Genomic DNA, 23,997 nt, shown 5'->3' with positions numbered 1-23,997 from the left:
CGATGCCAAACTTTCGGGGTTCTAGCTGATCGAGCAGCACCTTGTCGCCACCAACGAAATTTAGCGATCTGCAGTTCCAGGTACCAAGTCTCCATTCCATGTCCTTATTTCGTCGCCTTGGTCCATGCCGAATATTCCGAGAAGATATTTCTTGACTCTTGTTGTAAGTTTTTTTTGTTTAGATAGGTAGCCGTACTAGGGCTTACGCTACCAAATCTCGTGATGGGGCTGCCATCTTGCAGTGTCGAGACACACTGTGTCTCCTCCCCTGTTGGTATACGACCTTAGTTTCCACCGGGGTTGGTTACCCGATCTCCGCTAAGGTTGCTCGTATTCCAGCTAGTGCCACGTGGAGGTAGGGGTAGGAGTTGCTAGATAAGAGGCTAGGGACCACAATGGGGTCTGTTTTACGCGTTATCCAACCATTTACCAAGCCAGCTGGAAATTCCCACAGAAGACAAATTAAATGGTATAACAAAGGTCCCTTCCACCACTAGGTGGATTTAATCGGGTTTTGAGATATGATTTTACCCTTTTGAAAAATCTCTTGACGAAAAAAATTATGTTTTACGGAAAATGAATCTTTGTGTGGTATCCAACACATTAGGAAAAAATCATTCTAACCAAAAATAGTCGAGACAAAAATGGCTCTTTTTCTATCGTTTTGAGCGCCATGAATTCAAAATATGCAACTATACTTTTCTAACCACTATTGTAGATAATGATCAACTCTACAATTGCACTATATATCACTATTTCGAATTCTGTTTGGCTGAGGCGCTATAGTCAGAAAAGCAAAACTTATGCAAAAAGACAAATCAAGCCAGCATGAAAACACAAATTCAACGAAAAAACGAAAAACTGAATTCCAAATTTTTAATTTTGTTTTGAAAACTGTAGAGAAAAAAGAATTCTGTCCAATGATATTTTGTCTGTATATTTGGTAAAAACTAACAAATATTAATAAACATATATTTAGGCTTCTTTATTTTCTTATTATGGATCGGTGGTATTGATTTTTCCATCGTATTGGTGATTTTTTATCATAAAATGCATGTTTTCCAAAAAATTGGTTTATGATGGAGACGTGGAAATCTGTTTTGGATTCCGTACCGCAAAAAAATAGAGTTCACCTTGGAGATGTGCCAAATTTGATTCCATTTGCTTGATTAATTCTCGAGTTAGGAGGAAATTTGTGTTTCATTTGTATGGGAGCCTCCTCCCCTCTTACGCCCTCCATAAAATTGCTGATCATTTTACCTATCCAACGACATATAAATTGTTCAGTTTCGTTCAGTACCTAATATGCGGAAATATGCACCATTCACTGGTTTGGGCGCCATTTTGATTCGAGACTCATTTTTAAAAAGGGCGTATTTATTTGCATGCGTATTATGTTTCAAAGATTGTATTTCGAAAACTATTGACTTTGCAAAAATTAAGTCCAAACATAAGTTGTAGAAAATTGATTTCTGAACATGAAAAAAATATGCATTGAAAAAAATATTTTACCAATTTTTCAAAAATTTGAAACTAAAACTTAAAATCAAGATATCAAAAATATACCATTTTTGAAAATTTTGTTGGAAAAAATAAATTCCATCGATTTGATTTTGATGATTTTTCCATCGTATTGGTGATTTTTTATCATAAAATGCATGTTTTCCAAAAAATTGGTTTATGATGGAGACGTGGAAATCTGTTTTGGATTCCGTACCGCAAAAAAATAGAGTTCACCTTGGAGATGTGCCAAATTTGATTCCATTTGCTTGATTAATTCTCGAGTTAGGAGGAAATTTGTGTTTCATTTGTATGGGAGCCTCCTCCCCTCTTACGCCCTCCATAAAATTGCTGATCATTTTACCTATCCAACGACATATAAATTGTTCAGTTTCGTTCAGTACCTAATATGCGGAAATATGCACCATTCACTGGTTTGGGCGCCATTTTGATTCGAGACTCATTTTTAAAAAGGGCGTATTTATTTGCATGCGTATTATGTTTCAAAGATTGTATTTCGAAAACTATTGACTTTGCAAAAATTAAGTCCAAACATAAGTTGTAGAAAATTGATTTCTGAACATGAAAAAAATATGCATTGAAAAAAATATTTTACCAATTTTTCAAAAATTTGAAACTAAAACTTAAAATCAAGATATCAAAAATATACCATTTTTGAAAATTTTGTTGGAAAAAATAAAAGTAATTTGCAACATTTTTAAATTTATTCTAAGATGGAGCAACTTTCATGGACGGACTTCGTAGAACAACGACTTTCATGATTTATTTCCCAACTTGGTCTTTCAAGTAATATATGAATTTGTAATACAAATAACAATTCTTTATGTCATTTACAACAAAATTGGTCATAATAATTATTTTTCTAAATGTAGCCATTTTCGAGATAGGGTAGACGCACCATTAGTGGCTGTTAGTACCAGTAGTGGTGGAAACTCGAATTATTCCATTATTTTTGCAGATGTTGGTACAAGTTTGATACTTATCAAATAATACTGTTACTGGTAGTTCGATACTTATCAAACTTGTACCAAAATCTGCAAACATCATGGAATAATTCAAGTTTGCACCACTACTGGTACTACCACTACTACTGGTGCGTCTACCCTATCCGGAGAAAAAGTTAGATTTATTTTAATTTTACATGTTAAACACGTCTTTTTCATATGTTACTCCAGTTTCTCCACTGTTTCTATAAAATTTCTAAAAATTGCATTTAATTTCCTACAACTTATCTGAATACACCTTATTGATTCAACCTTTCGCTTCTGAGTTGTGGATATTTTAAAAACTGTATTCGAAAATACTGGACACACTGATTGGTTAGTAACTTTTTGCTGCGTGAGTAAACATAACAGAAATGTTGAATAAAAATAGCTGAAAGTATGTTGAAAGTATATCGGTAGAGTTTTACCAAAATAGATTAAGAATTTACTGTGATATCTTTGGAACAAGAGAAAGCGCACAAAAATAATGGCAGTTTATTCGAAAATCCAAACGCTAAACAACGGTAAACAACTCGGAATCAAACATTCGACCGAATCCCAAGTAATCAGACGTACAAGAAGCATCAGACTACTAAGCAGAAGGATGATAGCAGCAGGAAACGTGGCACCTCAGACACCAAAGTAGGCCAGGATGGTATCTGCCACCTACCATATACTTAAATCATGAAAGGTAAAAATGTAATGAACGGCTGACTAATTACGTCAAAAATTTTCAAAAATGGTATATATTTTTGATTAGATTATAGTCACTTTAACCAGTTTTGGGTTATTCGTAACTTCTGCGGGGTTGGGATTTGAACCCGGGTCCTCGGCGTGAATACTAACCACTACGCCGGGACTGACCCCGTTGGTATATTTTTGATATCTTGATTTTAAGGTTTATTTTCAAATTTTTGAAAAATTGGTACAATATTTTTTTATTTTTTTTTTCATAGCATAGCATAGACAACCGTACACATCATGGGTGGCTGATATGATGTACCCGTCAGTACACCATACCTGTGGCCATGTCCTTACGATTGTAGAAATGGGTACGTTAATTGACCACCTACTTTAAGAGGATGCGCCAAAAATCACGCAATCTTGATAGGTGTTCTTGTACCCAGTATACACGATATGAATAAAATATTAAAAATAAAATTAAATGAAGCATATATGGAAAAAATAGCACAATCTCACTATTAAACCTTCGAATGAAAAAAAAAATTGCGTTAGTTTCTATCATCTAATATCCAATAAGTAATTTAATTTTTCCTTACGATATCCATGTGCATTATTTAAGCTTGTTACGGTTAGAGTCTTAATTGTACAATAGGAGGTGCTTGAGCTAAAACGAAACAAATAATTAAAATAACATATTATACTTACCTGCTACCAAGAGCGTGTGACTCAGCCGTCTGCATCTGGGAACCACGCGGCATCGCACCTCCTAGCTTAGCTACTCAATAGAATATTACCGGGTATGGCCAAGTGGAGGCGCTAGGTAGGAGCTTGGGCTGGCAAAAGCTATGTTGGTCGCTTTCTCGTTTGCCTTCCCCATCTCATACCTTTTTTCAATGCATATTTTTTTCGTGTTCAGGAATCAATTTTCTACAACTTTTGCTTAGATATAATTTATGTAAAATCGATAGTTTTCGAGATACAATCTTTCAAACATAATACACATGAAAATAAATACGTCCTTTTTAAAAATAAGTCTTGAATCAAATTGACGCGCAAACCTGTGGAAGGTGCATATTTTCTCCACGTCAAACACGTTTGTAAAGTTTTATTTAAATTAAAAAGGTTCAAATTTGGTCATTTACCTGTTTCACACGGAACTGCCGATGGGCTCTCCTCTTTAATAATGTGTATTATTGGTTACATTTCGGTTTCATTGAGTTTTTTAGACTGTGTCACGTTATTTGTTTGCCAAGCCAAATCCTCCATTTTAAGTACGCGAACTCATTTTACTTGAAATATTGCAACATTTTAAATATATATTTCTTATTTCCAGGATTACCTATTTACACTTGCCAGTTAGCAGTAAATGGTTGTATGTGGGGACAGAAAAAGGCAACACTCACATTGTTCATGCAGATTCATTCACATTAAGTGGATATGTCATAAATTGGAACAAAGCTATTGATCCGTAAGTAGTTTCTGTAAGATTATTATTAAGTAGGGGAAAGTCAGATGGTCCTAGGACAGGACGTGATATGTTGCTTCTTATTCTTCTTCATTTTGTTTATTTATTTGTTTATTTATTTATTTATTTACTGCATCTTCAGTGAATACTGTACAGACTGAAACATATATCTAAATTAATTGTCTTACACTACTTTTAAAACGATGTCTACTAACATGAAAATCAAACACATCTAAATTATTCAGCAGACTAAAACACTTCTTCAGCGGATGGTTTAGACCAAACACTGTTCTGTGTCTAACAGTTAGGAATAACAAACGTTGGCGAGAGCGACGCGCTGGAACGAAAAAGTTTGCCAGTCGAAGAAGCTCTGGGCAATCAATCCGGTTGGTCAATATATCAAAGGCAAACATTCTTTGCAGGTATACGCGTCGCTGGTGCAAAGGCTCCAGCCTTATCAGTAGGCATCGCTGTTCGTAAGGCGGCAATCTCTGTTGTTCATTCCAGGGCAGTCGTCGAAGCGCAAAACGAACGAAACAGCGTTGAACCCATTCAATACGAGCAATCTGGCTTGCATGATAAGGTGTCCAAACTTGTACAGCGTATTCAAGAATGCTCCTCACAAGTGAGCAGTACAGTGTCTTCAGGGCGTACACGTCGTGGAATTCACGGGCGTTACGACGGATAAACCCGAGCACGGCGAATGCTTTGGAGGTTGTTGCAGTGATGTGCTCGTTAAAACAAAGCTTGCTGTTCATTGTTACTCCCAAGTCGTTTAACGACGTAACACGATCCAGGCTGAGACCGTTTACTTCGTAGTTGTAGTTCAGATGCGTTCGCGCTTTCGTAAAGCTTATTATTTTGCACTTCGTCCCGTTCATTTCCATGCCATTTAAGACATACCAACTGGCTACATTGTCAAAATCTTGCTGCAAAGCAGCGCAGTCGATCAGCGAGCTGATGGTCCGGTATATTTTCAAGTCGTCAGCGTACATGAGATGTTGAGAGTTAAGTCGGTAGCTCAAATCGTTTACGAATAAAATGAAAATTAAGGGGCCAATATGACTACCTTGCGGCACACCAGATGGAGTTGAAAAACTGCCTGACTCGACCGATCCTAGTTTCACGATAGCAGATCTGTCCGATAGGTATGATTGCAACCATGAGATGAGCCAGTGAGGAAAACCAAGCTTTTCCAACTTTTTCAGTGTTAATTCGTGGGGCACCTTATCGAATGCTTTAGCAAAATCCATGTAAATGCTGTCCACTTGACAGCGCTTCTCTAAGCTAGAGTTGAGAATGCTGGTATATGCCATAAGATTCGTAGTGGTAGAGCGATTTTTCACAAAGCCGTGTTGGTATTCACTTATTATGAGTTTAGCAGCAGAATACAATTTCTCGTGGATCAGAAGTTCGAGTGTTTTTGCCAGACAACAGAGTATCGAAATCGGTCGGTAATTTTTGACGTCGTGGGTATTTCCGGCTTTTAAAATAGACGTAACGGTAGATAGCTTCCATGCTTCCGGAAAGACATTCTCCGATAGCGACAGGTTGAAAATGCGGCAGACTGGTGGTCCAAGCACATCAGCGCATCGACGAATAAATACGGGAGGTAATCTGTCCGATCCAGGACCTTTGGACGGGTCAAGTGACTTCAGCGAGTTGGTAACCTGAACTGCGGTAAATGTCGGACGTGGCATGTGAATATCGTGCGATGACAGAGAATTCAACAACTCCGGGGAAACAGGCGGAGAGTGAACGCTGTAGACTGATTTAAAAAAAGCGGCGAAAAGTTCGACGGAATCTTCGGCGTCCTTGCTCGTATTACCATCGAAAGATATTTCCAGCGGTATCGACTGAACATTTTTTCTGCTCTTGAAAAAGCGCCAGAAAGAAGTAGGATCCGACTTAACCTCATCTTCAATACGAAAGATATACTCACGGAAAGAAGATGATAGGCATTCGTTGTAATCTGCCTCGAGCCTTCGAAGGGTATTCCTATTTTCCACGGTGCGATTGCGTAGAAAACGGCGGCGTGCCTTGCGAAGGACATTACGACGGTTTCGAAGTGCGGCGTTCCACCACGGATCATTGTGCGAACGTTGACTGCAGGTCCTGCGAAAAGGCGTGTATCTGCTAACAATTCTGAACACCGCTTCATAGAAAACGTTAACTGCTCTATTGGTATCTGCACCATAAAGAAGTTCATCCCAGTTCAATAAGCCTAGTTCAGCGATAACGGCTTCATAGTTACAGCGGTTGAAGTCAAGATCTCGATCTGTCGATATTCTATGTGGATTCTGCGATGGACATTGTACAGTTAAGTGAAGAACGAACGGCTTATGGTGACGGTCGGAAGGTAAAATCGAGAACGGCGCTTCGATCAATTCGACTTCACTGCTGTTACTTACGAAAGCCAAGTCTAGAATCCTATCGTTCGTGTTACGTACATTGCATATTTGCTGTAATCCACAAGCAATCATATACTCAGTGAAAACAAGCTCGTGTTCAGAGGAGGCATTTAATGCTATAAAAGAATCCACATCGAGATCGTAAGACCATGTCAAGCGAGGTAGATTATAGTCACCGACTACTAACACGGAATCGTTGGAGGTTGCTTTACTCACGATTTGCTGCACACAGTTGGAATGTGCGATGTATCTATCAGGTTCATTGTTGGGTCGCAGGTAGATTCCACACACGTAGACGGATTTGGTCGGGAGGGAAAGTTTGATTATGACTTGTTCAAGCGAGTCGCAGTCATCTAGACGTACGGAGGTACTAGAGAACGTATTCTTTACTGCGATGAACGTTCCTCCTCCTCGTTGTAAATGGCTGGTTGCGGAGCTTCGGTCACAACGGAAGATATTGTAGTTGGATGACAGTTTGGCTTTTTTGGCTGCACTGTTCAGTTTGTTTACGTTGAGTTTTTAACGCCTCTATAATAAACCATCTTTTTGCAGTGATTTTGAATATTAAGTGCGATTTTGAGTTGAATATACTCTTCGCTGTGTTTAGTTTTGTGCCGAGTTTGTGGAATTTCGCCTAATTGGTATATAAAAGTGGATAATCATTTCGTTGATTAAGTGCAGTTGTTTTGTTTGTGTTGACTTCGGTCTGCTGCTATACTGCTACTGCTGCTGCTATACTTTTCCTTCCACTAAGAGCGACATCTGTATTTCAAACGCGTAACCCTCTGCATAGACGATCGATATTAAGAGTGTCCCTTCACTTTCATGATGGCTTGCAAAAAATGCAATAAGCACGTCAATGATTCAGACCAAATCGTTTGTCGCGGTTTTTGTGGTTCAAAGTTCCATGTGATTTGCGCTAATATTGATCTTCCGGTTATGGATATCCTGGGCGAGTACGAGCGTAATGTTTTTTGGATGTGCAATGGTCGTGCGGATTTATTCTCCAACGAACATTTTAGAAACATCGCTCTACGGAATGAAATCAGTAGTACTGCTGCTTCGGCAAGCGATATAAAGGCCATGAAGACCGATATTGATAAGCTGAGTACCGCAATCAACACGCTTGCCTCCAAGGTTGACATAAAAATTCAAACTCCTCTGCCGGTCTCTCCTATGCCATGGGGCAATCGCAATGACTTGATGCCGAATACCCCCAAACGCAGACGTGCAAATAGCGGGACTGCTGTTGATTCAATTAAGAGCGCAAGTGGTACTCGCGGTACAAAGCCTTCGGCGGGTTCAGTAAAAACAGTATCGTTGAGCGACGACTTTTTTTGGATTTATCTTTCATCTTTTCATCCTAATACTTCAGTGGATGATATGTTGGCGTTTGTGCAGGACTGTTTGGATCTTGATTCTAGTACAAAGCTTAAAGTGGTAAAACTGGTACCCAAAGGTACAGACCTTTCTACGTTAAGATACGTCTCCTTTAAAGTCGGTATCAGTCGTGACCTAAAACATGTTGCGCTGTGTAGCGACTCCTGGCCTGAAAATGTGTTTTTCCGTGAATTCGAGGACAACCGATCAAAAAACGTTGCTGTCGGATTGCAGCTGAATTCACAAACAACAAAGCTTCTCAAGCCACTAGATGGCGAAGGACAGAATCATGCGAAACCACCGGAAGTGCAGTAGGTACCAGCGCTGCTCTACCATTGGCACACCAGGAACCAGAACGCACTGCCTGTCGCATTATGGGAGACCTCAACCCACCCGACCCAGACACGCTGGAAGTTTCTTGTCGTCGTAGTTATCTCGTTTCCTGCCATCAGAGTCGTTCTGGTCCTGCGGTTGGGATTGGTAGCGGGGTCTCCCAAACATCGTTCTCAGGCAAGTATGCGTACGTTAGTAACATTCATTTGCCTGATCAACATCCGTGTTCCAGCGAACCGTCTACTAGTCTACCAAATGGCAGGGTCCGATCGGGAGAATTGAGATGCATCAGTCCGGGACGCACAACACAAAGCAATATGGTAGCCCTTGATCCGCCTAGCTCAGCCTCGCCCGATGCCGGTTTCACCCAATCACAGTTAAATAGTTCCTGCCATCATAGTCGTCCCGGTTCTGAGTCTAGTGCTGCGATCAGGGCTTACCAAGCTGCCCTCTTTGGCAAGTATCCATCTTCTCGTGACGTTGCTCGACCTGATATCGCCTCCACTTCCAGCTCGACGTCAGCAGTTCTATCAGCCACTACATCGCAAGTTTTTCTATACTACCAGAATATTGGTGGTATTAATAGTAGTGACGCGTGCTACGATATCTACGCTTTCACGGAAACTTGGCTGAAGAACAGCACACTATCGAAGCAACTGTTTGACGACACGTACTCGGTTTATCGGCACGATCGGACAGCCTTAAATAGTAACAAAAGCTTTGGCGGCGGTGTTCTTTTGGCCGTGCGCTCCTTCATCAAATCCTGGCAATTGAAACCTCCCGAAATAACGACGGTCGAGCATCTGTGGGTAGCGATATCGACTCAATCTGGAACGGTTTTTATCTGTGTCGTAGATTTTCCACCTGACCGCATCAATGACAGCAGCATAATCGATAAACATGCACTCTCTCTCGAATGGGTTGTCTCTCAAATGGAAGCTAATGATAGCATTATTATTGTAGGCGATTTCAACCTCAGCACAATTTCGTGGCTCAGCGATACGAATAATTTCCGCTTTCCTGACTTTGCTAATTCCTCGTTTCATCCAGCTTCACTGTACTTGCTTTATTCATATTCAACAGCCGGACTGAGACAGCTGAATGGCATTTTGAATGCAAATAACCGTTTGCTTGATCTGTGTTTCGTCAGCGAAGAATTAGGGCAACGTTGTTTATTGCTGCAAGCCCCAACACCACTCGTCAAGCATTGCAGGCATCATCCACCTCTATTGTTGACACTGGATTTGAAACCCGAATATCGTTTCTTAGACCATGCTGAAACCGTCTATTACGACTTTCTCAGAGCAGACTTCGAGGCGATGAACAGTTTTTTTGGCTAACTTGGACTGGAATTCTTTACTCGCTAGTCATGACGTTAACTTTGCTGCTTCCACCGTTTGTGGCATCATACTTTACGCGATCGATCAGTTTACACCCAAAAAATTCAAACGCAAGCCTTCTAAGCCCGCCTGGTCCAACTCGGAACTTAAACGCCTGAAACGACTGAAAAGAGCTGCCCTTAGGAAATACTGCAAATATCGCTCGGACCACACCAAAGTTGACTATGCACATGCTAACTCCAACTACAAGCGCCTAAATAATAGTTTGTTTATTGCCCACAATTCGCATCTGCAGAGCTCTCTTAGAGCAAATCCCAAGAAGTTTTGGACCTTTGTAAACGAACAACGGAAAGAATCTGGAATTCCTTCCAATATGACTGACGGCGTTAAAGTAGCGGATTCAGTCGCAGATATTGCCGACTTGTTTCGCACGCAATTCAGTAGCGTTTTGTAACTGATGAGATCGCCCTTGCTCATGACATTGTGGCAGCCACAAGTAACATTACTCGCTTAACCGTTTCCAGTTTCCCGTACAACGTAACTAGCGATGTGGTGATCTCTGCTGGGAAACATTTGAAATCCTCAACTGGATGCGGCCCAGATGGCATTCCTTTCATAGTCTTGAAACGCTGTTTAAATACTCTTGCATTGCCCTTAGCTAAGGTTTTCGATATATCATTGACGATGGGAGTTTTCCCCGTGTGCTGGAAGGATTCCTTTCTTTTCCCTGTGCACAAAAAGGGATGCAAAAGAACCTTTGCTAATTACCGTGGTATTGCTGCGTTAAGTGCTGTCTCTAAGCTGTTTGAGCTAATCGGTCTGGAAAAGTTGATGCAAGATTGCTCACACTGCATCTCTCCTGACCAGCATGGATTTATGCCAAAGCGCTCAACGACAACTAATTTAATCGCCTTTACATCGTTCATCATCCGTGCAATGCAAGAAGGGAATCAAGTTGACGCTATATATACGGACCTTTCTGCAGCTTTCTACCGCATAAACCATGAAATAGCCATCTCTAAATACCACGAATTGGGCATTCACGACAATCTGCTGACTTGGCTTCGCTCCTATCTCATTGGCAGAACTATGTCAGTCAAAATCGGCGATTACGCATCGTCACCCTTCGTAGCAACTTCCGGCGTTCCCCAAGGCAGTCATTTGGGACCGTTCTTGTTTCTGCTGTACATGAATGACGTGAACAGTATCCTCAAATGTTCGAGATTATCTTATGCTGACGATTTGAAAATGTACTGTACAGTAAAAAGCCCTAATGACGCCCATCTCTTGCAACAGGATTTGGAGACCTTTGACGAATGGTGTCGAATTAACAAGATGTCACTAAATGTGTCCAAGTGCTCAGTCATCTCCTTCGGTCGCAAACGTAACATGTATCTGCACGATTACACCCTTTGTGAGACGGCCCTAAAGCGCGAAACAACTGTTAAAGACTTGGGAGTCTTGCTTGACTCTAAACTAACGTTCAAGAACCACATTCCCTTCGTTGTATCCAGGGCTTCCTCGCAACTAGGATTTCTGTTCCGCTTTGCGAAAAGCTTCAAGGATGTATATTGCTTAAAATCTCTATATTGCTCGCTAGTTCGTCCTATGCTGGAATACTCCGCCATTGTTTGGTCACCTTTTTACCAAAATGCAATTCATCGGATTGAAGCAGTTCAATGCAAATTTATCAGGTTTGCTCTGCGACACCTACGCTGGCGTGACCCACGTAACCTGCCGAGTTAAGAAAGCCGTTGCAAGCTGATTAATTTAGAACCGCTGGAAGGAAGGCGCAATGTGGCTAAGGCGTGTTTTGTCGGCGATCTTCTTCAAGGAAATATCGATAGTCCTGAATTGCTTAGTCACCTAGATATCAACACTAGAAGACGTAATCTTCGTTCGCACGCCTTTCTCGTCAATCGACATTCAAGAACTAACTATGGGTTACACGAACCAGTGCTTAGTATGTGCCGGGTTTTTAATAGCTGCTATGAAGTGTTTGATTTTAATGTGTCTCGTGAAAACAATAAGCGTTGTTTTAAAAGATGTTTGTGCTAGGTTAGTTCATATATGTTTTAAATAGATATTTGTCATTAGGATTATACTTTATCTGTTGAATATAATAAATGTAAATGTAAAGTTCAGCATTTTTCACATCACTCTGAAGCCACGTTTCGATAAGCACGATAACGTCATAGTCACATGAAGCAGTCGTTAGGAAAAAGTCATTTGTTTTCGTACGCATCCCGCCGACGTTTTGATAGTAAACAGTCAACGGTGCGATCACACAGCTTGACGTTGACAAATCGTCAGGCGATTGCGGTGTGGTAGGTCGAGGCAAGGGACCAGGTACGAAGAGGCGAGAGGTGGCGCAGCAAGCAGGTACAGAAGTGTTTATTGGGTCAGAGGTAGTTAGTACTACCGGGGCGGCCTCTGAAAGTTGGATGGCGCTTTCGGCGTTGCGTTTACAGTGGTTGGTTCGATGGTCGACGTCATTGGTTTCCAAAAAACCTGCTTCTTATTACCTGTAGCTTCGAATTCACGAAAACGAATTCCACGGGGCCAAGTGTCACTTGCAAGTGCGACAGGTTTGAGTTCAGACGGCATTCCGATTTTATATGACACAGATGTGAATGATCCTGTGTCTCTACCACGTGGGACGAGTTTGACTACCCGTTGATTGGTAGTTTTCAACCTGGACACCGCTAATTCGGAAACCTTAGTTTCAGGAATTTCCGGTAATATACCTGATAAGTACAGCCAGAATTTATTCGAGTCCTGTTCAGCAGCTTCAGGAACAACCAGGTTTGTATCCTCAGCACTGGTACCGATACCACATGCAGCTTTTGGTGGACGACGAAAAGAAACATCGTCATCGTCGTCGTTTTCACGCAGTCGCTTAGCTCTAGACGAAGATGGAAGCGGGGTGTGGTAGACGGACGTTGGTGTGTGAGGGACCGAATTTATCAACGTTTTGAAATTCAAACGAATCTCATTCCTTATGTCAGCGAGTATACCGTCGCGGATTTCAGTTTTCATCGATTCGACTATAGACTCACTTGCTTTATTGACGGATACCAAAGTGTTTGCAAAGCGCGCTTTTGACATTAAGTTTTTGCAAGCAGTGCACATCCATACTAAATGTGGATTTGTCTTGATCGAGGTGAGCGCGCCATCAGTAATGCCACTACAGCGCATGCAAACGACGGACAAAAAGCACCACATTTCGCCGGTGATTTCCTTTGCACATTTTTCACAAACAATCGACATTTCGTGAAAACTAGCAACACTGGATGGTCTTGTGACTCAGTGATCAAAACACAGTTGGCGCTACTATCACTTGAGAGAACGAATGAAGTGTCAAACGGAGTCACTATTGCCTTCTCACCTCGATGTGTGTTGCTATATGTTTGTATGTAGCGTTGATGTGTGAAGAGCAAAAACGATTACTTACGATCGATGCGGATGCCAAAAGAGGATAGCGAAACTATGTCGTGGGACTGGTGATCGTGATGAATGAAAACACCGAGGGCAGCAAGCAGTTTATTTACATCCGAGTTAGCAGCGTTACAGATTTTTTACAGGATATGTGACTTAGTGTACGATATTAAATCATTGTAAGCGGCTAAGCTGGATATAGCAGTTTGTAGCGAGCACGAAATTGCCGTGGGGAGACTTGTTGATAGTGCAAGTGGAATAGTGCAACGGTGAGCAGCGTAATGTGAGGTATGCGGTATGGCGAGGTGCGTTGTTGAGAGCGCAACAAAATGTCTGCCACACTTAAGCCACGGATGGAAAATTGAACAATTAATTTTCGAATCCTACCTGCGCGAATCACACGATATTCGATTGGAGCAATGGTCCAGCGGCAAAGGCGGTTTTCCAGCAAGATTCTCGAGCGGTCAGAGCGAATAACTTTTCGGTCTCGGGTTTCTTACGAAAACTTTATTTTACGTTTTCGGCTGACGTTTCGAAGGTGTATGCCTTCATCCTCGGAGCAACTATTGTTATAAAACATTACAATTATTTAAACAATCTTCGTCATTACACATACAATTACTTACAACGTTAACAAATGTTTTCTTAGTCAAGTGTTTACATTTAAACGTGAGAATGTTGATTTTGTTTAACCCTCTATACTGAAAGTATAACAAAATGAACGGAAACGGACTTTTTACAACTAACTATTGTATAAGATAATTTAAAATTCTAACTTACACTATAACCTTCCACGCACATCACAACCAGACCGATTAATCCAATATGAACTTTCTAATATGCTGCTGTAAACGAAGCTTATACTGTATTTAATTTGAGAGACGGAGAGAAAGAGAGCAAAAACTAGACGGTTACTGAGCAAGTGAATGCAAAATACCCGAATATGCCACATTTAAATTGTTCGTATCAGTTCTAAAATTAATTGTAAGTTGGTCTGTAAATATATGGCACATTTCAAGTATTTGCAGTGCTTGAACTCGATTGTCTTGATTTAAAATCGTTACTTTAGATAGATCAAAATTATGATCATTATCTATCATGTGTACCATCAGCGCCGTCTTTTTAAACTCATCTTTTTTGTTACTCTCCGCATTGCCCGACGCATTAAACTCTTGGTATCGTTTCATAAGTGAACGATGACCAGACAAACGTTGTTTGAGTTGCTGTGTTGTTAACCCAATGTATGCACTGTCGCAGTCTATGCAAGGTATGCGATAGATTACATTGCGCTTAAAAAGTTTTGGAGTCGGATCTTTTAATTTTGAAAACAAAATTGAATTTGTTTTCGAACACTTAAAACCCAATTTAACGTTTTTGAAGTTTCTGCGTATTATTCTTGCAAGTGCGGGAGTTAGAGAGTCAACGTGATGAAGAGATCGATAAACTTGCGGTGTATTCTCAGTGGTAACACTATTTCCATTTCCATTTGCCACTCTGTTCATCAAGCGGTTGACGAGAGCGATCGGGTAATTGTTTTTAGCCAAATACTCACGCACCGTTTTCTTCTTCTCTGCTAGCGGTTTGCATGTTGATAAGTGAAAAACTCGACTTATGAAACCGCTGGCCGTTTTAAGCTTCTGTGTTAGTGGGTGCAACGAAAGATAATTTAAAATTCGTCCCGAAGAAACGGATTTCATGTACCAGTCGGTGACGATTTTTTGTTCCTCGGTTCTTATTAGAAGCATATCTAAGTAGGGCAAACGGTTTTCCTTTTCAACTTCACACGTGAATTGAATATGTGAGTCGTACGCGTTGAGAGCGTTCTTAACATGCTCAATTTTGTTTGGGGGAACAGCGGCTATCAAATCGTCCACGTATTTTTTAACAAATGGAATGGGAATATCGATCATCTTCAGCACATTGTCTAGTAGCGTTTCCATTACGAGGTCAGCAAGTGCCGGGGAGAGAGGATTCCCCATTGCAGTGCCTGCCAATTGCCGAAAGTACATGCCACGGAAGACGAAATAACTGGAGGAGAGATTAAATTCGATCAGTTTTATAAACATGTCTATGCTTTTGATGGTTGTATTTTTCTCAATTGCACTCCAATTATTTCGCACCGCTTCAATTACCAAATGTCTTGGTATACACGTAAACAAGCTGACGACATCGAATGACACCAGTACATATTCTGGTGGTAAGCTTACATTGTTTATGAATGAGCAAAATTCATATGAATTTCGAACATTGTATTTGTTCTGATCTATCGATTGTCGTAATATGTTCGCCAGATATTTAGAGAGATCATAAGTTGGGCAATTAATGTATGATAGTATGACTCTGAGAGGGCTACCCGGCTTGTGAATTTTAGGTAGGCCATAAATTCTGGGACAAGTAGCGTGATACGTGATCAACCTAGACTTGGTTTGTTGGTCGATCAATTTCTGATTTTAAATCAAGACAATCGAGTTCAAGCACTGCAAATACTTGAAATGTGCCATATATTTACAGACCAACTTACAATTAATTTTAGAACTGATACGAACATTTTAAATGTGGCATATTCGGGTATTTTGCATTCACTTGCTCAGTAACCGTCTAATTTTTGCTCTCTTTCTCTCCGTCTCTCAAATTAAATACAGTATAAGCTTCGTTTACAGCAGCATATTAGAAAGTTCATATTGGATTAATCGGTCTGGTTGTGATGTGCGTGGAAGGTTATAGTGTAAGTTAGAATTTTAAATTATCTTATACAATAGTTAGTTGTAAAAAGTCCGTTTCCGTTCATTTTGTTATACTTTCAGTATAGAGGGTTAAACAAAATCAACATTCTCACGTTTAAATGTAAACACTTGACTAAGAAAACATTTGTTAACGTTGTAAGTAATTGTATGTGTAATGACGAAGATTGTTTAAATAATTGTAATGTTTTATAACAATAGTTGCTCCGAGGATGAAGGCATACACCTTCGAAACGTCAGCCGAAAACGTAAAATAAAGTTTTCGTAAGAAACCCGAGACCGAAAAGCCACATCTTTTAATACAAATACAACGGTCTATTATAATTATCAGAGCGAATAACAGCACGAAATAGTTATTTAGAAAAGGAGCGATACAAAGCGATTGTTTTGGCGATTCCCTTTTTTACTTTACTGCACAACGAAAAGTGTTTCGAAGAATTTTTAAATTTCAGCTGAATTTATAATAATAAGTCACTTGTCCCAGTTGATCACTAATAACACAAAAATAGATACTATCTGGCCGAATTACACTTACTTTTCAATTTAGTTTGTTATATGACATCATGCCACGATAAACAAAATATAAAAAAACTTGTAACGGGAAAAACTTGTGTGTGTTTCCAGCAACACTTCTGCGCTTCCCTGATGAATTTTTGTTTCTACAGTTGCACACATGGAATCAGCCAATCAGAAAGCAGGTTCTTTTTGACAGTAAATTGGCTCTTTCGATACAACGTGTCAACAGCTTCCCCAGGAAGCTCATCAAACTGATTAAATCTACGATGGATGGTGCACAGTGCTGTGTTCGGATTTCGGGTGGATTGTCAAGTTCATTCGAATCACACAGAGGGCTTCGTCAAGGTCTTCATGGTCTTTCATGTCTGCTGTTCAACATAGCGCTACAAGGTGTTATGAACCGAGCGGATATCAACACGCGGGGCACAATATTCAACAAATCTAGTCAATTCGTCTGCTTTGCCGATGACATGGATATTATCGGCAGAACATCTGTGGCGGTGGCTGAACAGTACACCAGACTAAAACGCGAAGCAGAAAAGATTGGGTTAAAGGTAAATACGTCTAACACAAAGTACATGCTGGCCAGCGGAACCGAGGTCGAACGACACCGCTTGGGCAGTAGTATATTGATCGACGGCGATGAGTTTAAGGTAGTCGATGAATTTGTCTACCTTGGCTCACTGGTAACGGCGGACAATGATACCAGTCGTGAGATTCGGAGGCGTATTATCAGCGGAAGTCGTGCTTACTATGGGCTTCACAAGCAATTGCGGTCGAGCAGACTAAGTCCCCGTACAAAATGCACCCTGTGCAAGACGCTTATTAGACCGGTTGTTGTCTACGGGCATGAAACATGGACAATGCTCGAGGAGGACCTGCGACTACTCGGAGTTTTCGAACGACGAGTGCTAAGAACGATCTTCGGCGACGTATAGGAAAACGGAGTATGGAGGCGGAGGATGAACCTGATAAATCGCAGACTCGAGTTTAAGTTTGATGTACTTTATTAGACGTCCAAATGGAGAAAGAGACTTTACAATAGTTAACAATTGCTTTTATAGGTTTTCTACCGGAAACGATTATTGTACAAAATGTAACCAAGATAATTATATGCTATCAAACTAATCTAGATAAGATCGAGGGGGTTTACTGTAAACTATTTATCATCTCCCTTCTTTAGAAAAAAGCTCTTATCTTATCTTATTTGACTATAGGATTATGAAAACGTGGAGTATCTCCAAAAATCTGGTCTCTTCCTTCTTCGACTACTCCTTCTTAGTTTTACAGGCCTAGCAAATTTTATAATCGAACTGCTTAATCTTCTTCTCTTTGACCCACTCTTTGTAACTTTTGGAAAAATATAATCATTTTTAATTATTCTAATCTTTAACTGATTTTTGCTGGCTAGCTTAACAGAACCATTAATATTGATATAATACGTACTCGGACTATTAATACCAACTATCTTAGCTTCTATCCTATTCCTTCTTCTTCTTCTTCAGCAGCATAGAGCCGGGGTGGCTCGTGCTGTTTCAAGCACTCGTCTCCATTCAACTCGGTCTTGGGCCACTCGTCGCCAATTTCCTAGTCGTCTCAGAAGTCGCAAATCGCTCTCGACCTGGTCGAGCCATCGTGCACGTTGGGCCCCCCTGTTCCTGGTGCCGGTGGGGTTGTTGAAGAGGACTATTTTCGTCGCACTGTCGTCCGGCATCCTTACGACGTGTCCGGCCCACCGTAGCCTGCTAACTTTCGCTAGATGTACGATGGGAGTCTCCCCAAGCAGTGCCTGTAGCTCGTGATTCATATGCCTCCGCCACTCTCCGCTTTCAGTTTGTACTCCGCCAAATATCGTCCGCAGCACTTTCCGCTCAAACACGGCAAGGGCGCGTATGTCCTCCGTAAGCAGCGTCACGGCTTCAAGTCCATAAAGAACTACCGGTCTAATAATGGTTTTGTACATTGTTAGCTTCGTGCGGCGGCGTATGCTTCCTGATCGTAGCGTTTTACGAAGGGCAAAGTAGGCCCGATTTCCCGCTTGGATGCGCCGCTGGATCTCCTTACTAGTGTTGTTGTCCGCGGTCACCAGCGATCCCAAATACACGAGCTCTTCTACCACTTCTAGTTCGTCGCCGTCAACGGTTACCGTCCGTGGGAGGCGCACATTTGTTTCCTTTGAGCCTCTTCCTTTCATGTATTTGGTCTTCGACGCATTTATTTTTAGCCCAATTCTCCTAGACTCCGCTTTCAGTCTGGCGTAGATTGCCTCCGCCGTCGCAAAGTTCCTGGCAATGATATCGAAGTCATCTGCAAAGCCTAGAAGTTGGCTACTCTTGGTAAAAATCGTGCCTCTCGTTTCGATGCCCGCTCGTCGGATCACTCCCTCAAGAGCGATATTGAACAGCATGCAGGATAGACCGTCACCTTGTCTCAACCCTCGTCGCGTCTCGAAGGGACTCGAGAGTGTCCCAGCGATGCGTACAAAACACATCACTCGATCCAATGTAGCTCTGATCAGTCACGTCAGTTTGTCCGGAAAACCGTATTCGTGCATTATCTGCCATAGCTTGTCTCGATCGACTGTATCGTATGCTGCTTTGAAATCAATAAAGATGTGATGCGTGGGCACGTTGTACTGCCGACATTTCTGCAAAATATGTCGGATAGTAAAAATTTGGTCCGTAGTTGCGCGAGCCCCCATGAAACCCGCCTGATAATTCCCTACGAAACCTTGTGCTATCGGTGACAGCCGGCGTAACAGGATCTGGGAGAGTACCTTGTAGGCGGCATTTACCAGCGTAATACCGCGATAGTTGCAGCAGTCTAGCCGATCACCCTTTTTGTAGATGGGACAAACCACTCCTTCCATCCATTCCTCCGGTAGCTTTTCCTCCTCCCATATCCTCGAAATAACCCAGTGTAGAGCCTTTGCTAGCGTTTCTCCGCCATGTTTATAAAGCTCTGCCGGTAGGCGGTCCTTCCCAGCGGCTTTATTGGTCTTCAGCAATCTGATTTCTCATTTGACTTCTTGGAGATCAGGTGCTAGGACATCACTATCTTCCATGGGCGCTCCTAGGTTAATTTCCGTTCCGCCTCCTTCTGCGACTTCGCCATTGAGGTGTTCATCGAAGAACTGCTTCCACCTGTCGACCACCTCGCGCTCGTTTGTAATTAGATTCCCTCCCTCGTCCCTACACATGTCAGGTTTCGGTGTGTAGCCCTTCCGAGTTTGGTTTACCTTCTCATAAAACTTGCGCGTGTCATTAGCTCGGAATAGTTGCTCCAATTCTTCACGATCCCTGTCCTCAGGGGCTCTGTAGCCGCAAGGTTACCGAGTCTGCTTTGACAAGCGAATGGTCATGGGTTCGAATCTTAGTAGAATCAGGCCATTCGATGTCAAAGTGACTTTAGCATGGGTTTATTCTCAGGCCCCTCATCGCCCTTCCTTCATGCTGAGTTCTATATTATCCCGATATGGCCTATTGACAGTGCAAAAATGAGACCCTTATAGTAAAAATGCACTGGTTTGCTACGCCAGGGATGACTATAATTGGGGACTGTGCGCTGTCATGTGGAACGAGGTGGGTAAAGTAGAGTAAAGTATTGGAAGAAGGGTACCCAATTACACACAAGCACGCAAAAAAAAAAAAAAAAAAAAAAAATTCAATAAGCATATCGCTCACTCAATAGCGACTATAGCCAAACTAAATGCAGTGCGGGTTATACAACAAACACCCGGGCGATATCACAATAGATCTAACTATAATGGTCGCAGTGATGAGTCCATACAGGAAAAAAAAATCCCTGTCCTCCTTTTGGCGCTTTTTTCTCCTCAGGATCGTGGTCAACTTGTTCCTAGCTCGTCGGTACTTGGCCAGGTTCTCTCTAGTGGCAATACTTAGATAATTTTTCCAAGCATTTTTTTTCTCCTCCACCGCTTGTTGGCATTCCCCATCAAACCAATCATTTTGTGTACTCCGAGGCTTAATACCTAGTGCCGCGGTAGCGGCCTCTCCGATGGCCGAGCGTATTCTGCCCCAACCGTCTTCGAGGTTTGAAGCACCTAACTCCTCGGAAGAAGGCAGTGCCTCATTCAGTACTCGCGCGTAGTTCTCGGCAGCTTGTGGGTTATCTAGCTGCCTGATGTTCAGCCGAGGAGGGCGGCTTTGACGTGTCCGGTATACGGTGGACAGCTTTGAGCGCACATGTACTGCTACTAGGTAATGGTCAGAATCGATATCCGCACCCCGACGGGAGCGTACGTTCGTGATGTTAGAGAAGAACCGGCCCTCTATGAGAACGTGGTCAATTTGGTTCATTGTACGTTGGTCAGGTGATCTCCAGGTGGCTTTGTGGATATCCTTGCGCGGGAAAAAGGTGCTTCGGATCACCAGGCCTCGGGAAGCTGCGAAGTTTATACATCGTTGGCCGTTATCGTTTGTGTCGGTGTGCAGGCTATGGGGTCCTACCACCGGTCTATACATTTCTTCCCTACCGACCTGGGCGTTCATATCCCCGATGACGATCTTGATGTCCCGTGACGAGCAGCTGTCGTACGTTGCCTCCAGCCTCGCGTAGAACGCTTCTTTCTCATCGTCGGGTCTACCTTCGTGCGGGCAGTGCACGTTAATGATGCTATAATTGAAGAAACGACCCTTTATCCTCAATACACACATTCTCTCGTTGATCGCCTTCCAATCTATCACGCGATCCTGCATTCCGCCCAGCACTACAAAGCCCGTTCCCAGTTCGTTGGTAGCGCCACCGCTCTGGTAAAACTGGGCCTTTCCGCCACGTATCTTCCATACCTTCTCTCCTTTGCGACAGATTTCCTGCAGAGCTACGATGCCGAGTTTGCGGGGTTCCAGCTGTTCAATCAGCACCCGCTCGCAACCTGCGAAATTTAGCGATCTGCAGTTCCAAGTCCCGAGTCTCCATTCGTCGTCCTTATTCCGTCGCCTAGGTCGATGCCGAATATTCCGCTCCGAATATGCTTGAATGTTGTTAGTTTGTGTTGTTTAGGTGTGTAGCCGTACTGGGGCAACACTACCGAGTCTCGTGATGGGGCTGCCATCTTATAGTGCCGAGACTCACTACCTCCTTCCCGGTTAGTATACGACCTTAGTTTCCACCGGGGTTGGTTACCCGATCTCCGCTAAGGTTGCTCGTATTCCGGCTGGTACCACGAGGAGGTCGGGATCGGAGTGGCTGGATAAGAGGCTAACGACCACTATGGGGTCTATATTCCGCATTATCCGGCCGTTTACCAACCAATCTGACTTGAATTCATTTTTATACCAAACTAAATCGTCGACTTTATATTTTTCTTTAGCCCGCTCTTTTACATTTACTTGCTCTGATACCTTATTTTTACTACAATCTTTTTCTTTTAAATTATGGTTTTGTATAATTTCATCACTAAATGTAACTTTTTTCGGTTTTCCATCTTTAGCTTTTAATTTTACATCAAGTTCCGTTTTTGGCTCATAATTGAAAATCTTATTACCTGGCGTACAACCTATAACTTGGCAGTAACTGTTTCTATAGCTTTTTAAGAAAGTTTTAATCAAATCACTTAAGCTTTTGTGCATATAATTTTGATCGTTGAGCAGCTTCCTAAGCGACGTCTTCGCAGTCTGCACCGCTCGTTCAGCAAATCCATTTGCTTCGGGACAATAACTAGGACTTTTAATCAATTTAATTCCAAACCAGTCTGCCCACCTCTTGAACATAACGCTTCCAAAAGGTGGTCCGTTATCTGAAACGATAGTCTCACAATAACCGAAAATTAGAAACAACGAATCCAAAACATCAATCACTGATTGAGCATCTGTGCTCCTCATAATCTCTACTTCCATCCATTTGGAAAACGAATCTATTACTACCAACAACGTTTTTCCCGCAATATGGCAGAAATCTAAGTGCAGTCTTTCGAAGGGCCTGTTAACCGAAGGCCACCTGGAAATTTCCTTAGTAACGGCCTTACCAGTCACACTGCAAACTCGGCATGACTTTACGAATCTCTCCACATCTTCGTCCAGTCCACGCCAATACACGTATTTACGCGCCATTTGCTTCATCCGAACTATGCCCAGATGACAGCCATGCAATAGCTCGAGAACACGTTCACGGCAGGACATTGGCACCATCACTCTCTCGCAATACAAGAGACATTCACCATCCGTAGATAAGGAACTCACTTTGCCATAATAAAATTTCAGATCGTTCGGCACCGCATGGTCTTCCCAACCGTCACGAACACACTTAAACAGCTTTCGGTACAGCTTATCCTTCTGCGTCTCTCTTCCAATTGCATTCCAATCGATGGAAATCTCTTCCCGCACATTATTCATCCGAATTTCTGAATCTATACCTGTTTCGCCTTCAATTGGTAACCTTGATAAGGCATCGGCTTCTGGTATCTTCTCACCCTTTCTATAAACGATATCAAAGTCAAAGATTGATATCGCGTACGCGTACTTTTGGAGCCGGGCTGCGGCCAACGGCGGAATTCCTTTCTTCTGGTTAAAAATCGACACCAACGGCTTATTGTCCGTAACCACTATTATTCTCTTTCCGAAAATATATTTTGCGAATTTAGTAAGCGCAAACACTATGGCCAAAGCTTCTCTGTGCAAGTTTGGATAATTCCTTTCCGCGGGTGATAATGTGCTCGAGACGTAAAATACTGGTTTCTCCACTTCCCCTATTTTATGACACAGAACAGCTCCTACCCCAACAGAGCTTGAGTCACAAATAACGACGATTGGCAGCCTCGGATCGTACAACTGCAAAACTTTTTTATTGAGTAACATTTTCTTCGATTGCTGGAAAACGAGTTCACAGTCTTTCGTCCAGCAAAACCGCGCATTTTTCCTAATTAACGCGTACAGAGACGCTAACCGTATAGACAAATTGGGCACAAATTTCGAGTAATAATTCACCATTCCAAGATACGATTTAAGCTGTGTGGCGTCACTAGGCCTAGGTACTCTAGCAATCGCCTTTACTTTTTCTTCACAAGGGCTCAACCCATTCTCCGAGATTTCATGACCCAAATATGAAATTTTCGGCACTAGGAATTCACATTTCTCCAAATTCACTTTAACTTTATACTGCTTTAGCCGTTCAAACACCCCAAACACTTTTTCTATTAAGTCCTCGACCGTGTCACCTCCAACGAGG

At 42.1% G+C, this 23,997-nt stretch overlaps 1 protein-coding gene across 3 annotated transcripts in view; it reads left to right on the top strand.

Moving 5' to 3' along the window:
- LOC128732919 (syntaxin-binding protein 5) overlaps positions 1-23,997 on the top strand; it is a 1,693,445-nt gene that overhangs the window by 281,232 nt on the left and 1,388,216 nt on the right. For all 3 annotated transcript variants that reach the window (XM_053826374.1, XM_053826373.1, XM_053826376.1), the window contains one exon: positions 4,522-4,656. In XM_053826374.1, coding sequence (XP_053682349.1) covers positions 4,522-4,656 — 135 coding nt within the window. The remainder of the gene's footprint in view (positions 1-4,521; positions 4,657-23,997) is intronic.

This window comes from Sabethes cyaneus, chromosome 1, assembly GCF_943734655.1.
Source record: "Sabethes cyaneus chromosome 1, idSabCyanKW18_F2, whole genome shotgun sequence".
In the NCBI taxonomy this organism is placed as follows: Eukaryota; Metazoa; Arthropoda; class Insecta; order Diptera; family Culicidae; genus Sabethes; species Sabethes cyaneus.
The sequence above is the reverse complement of the archived record's forward strand: the minus strand, read 5'-3'. Positions and strand labels throughout refer to the sequence as shown.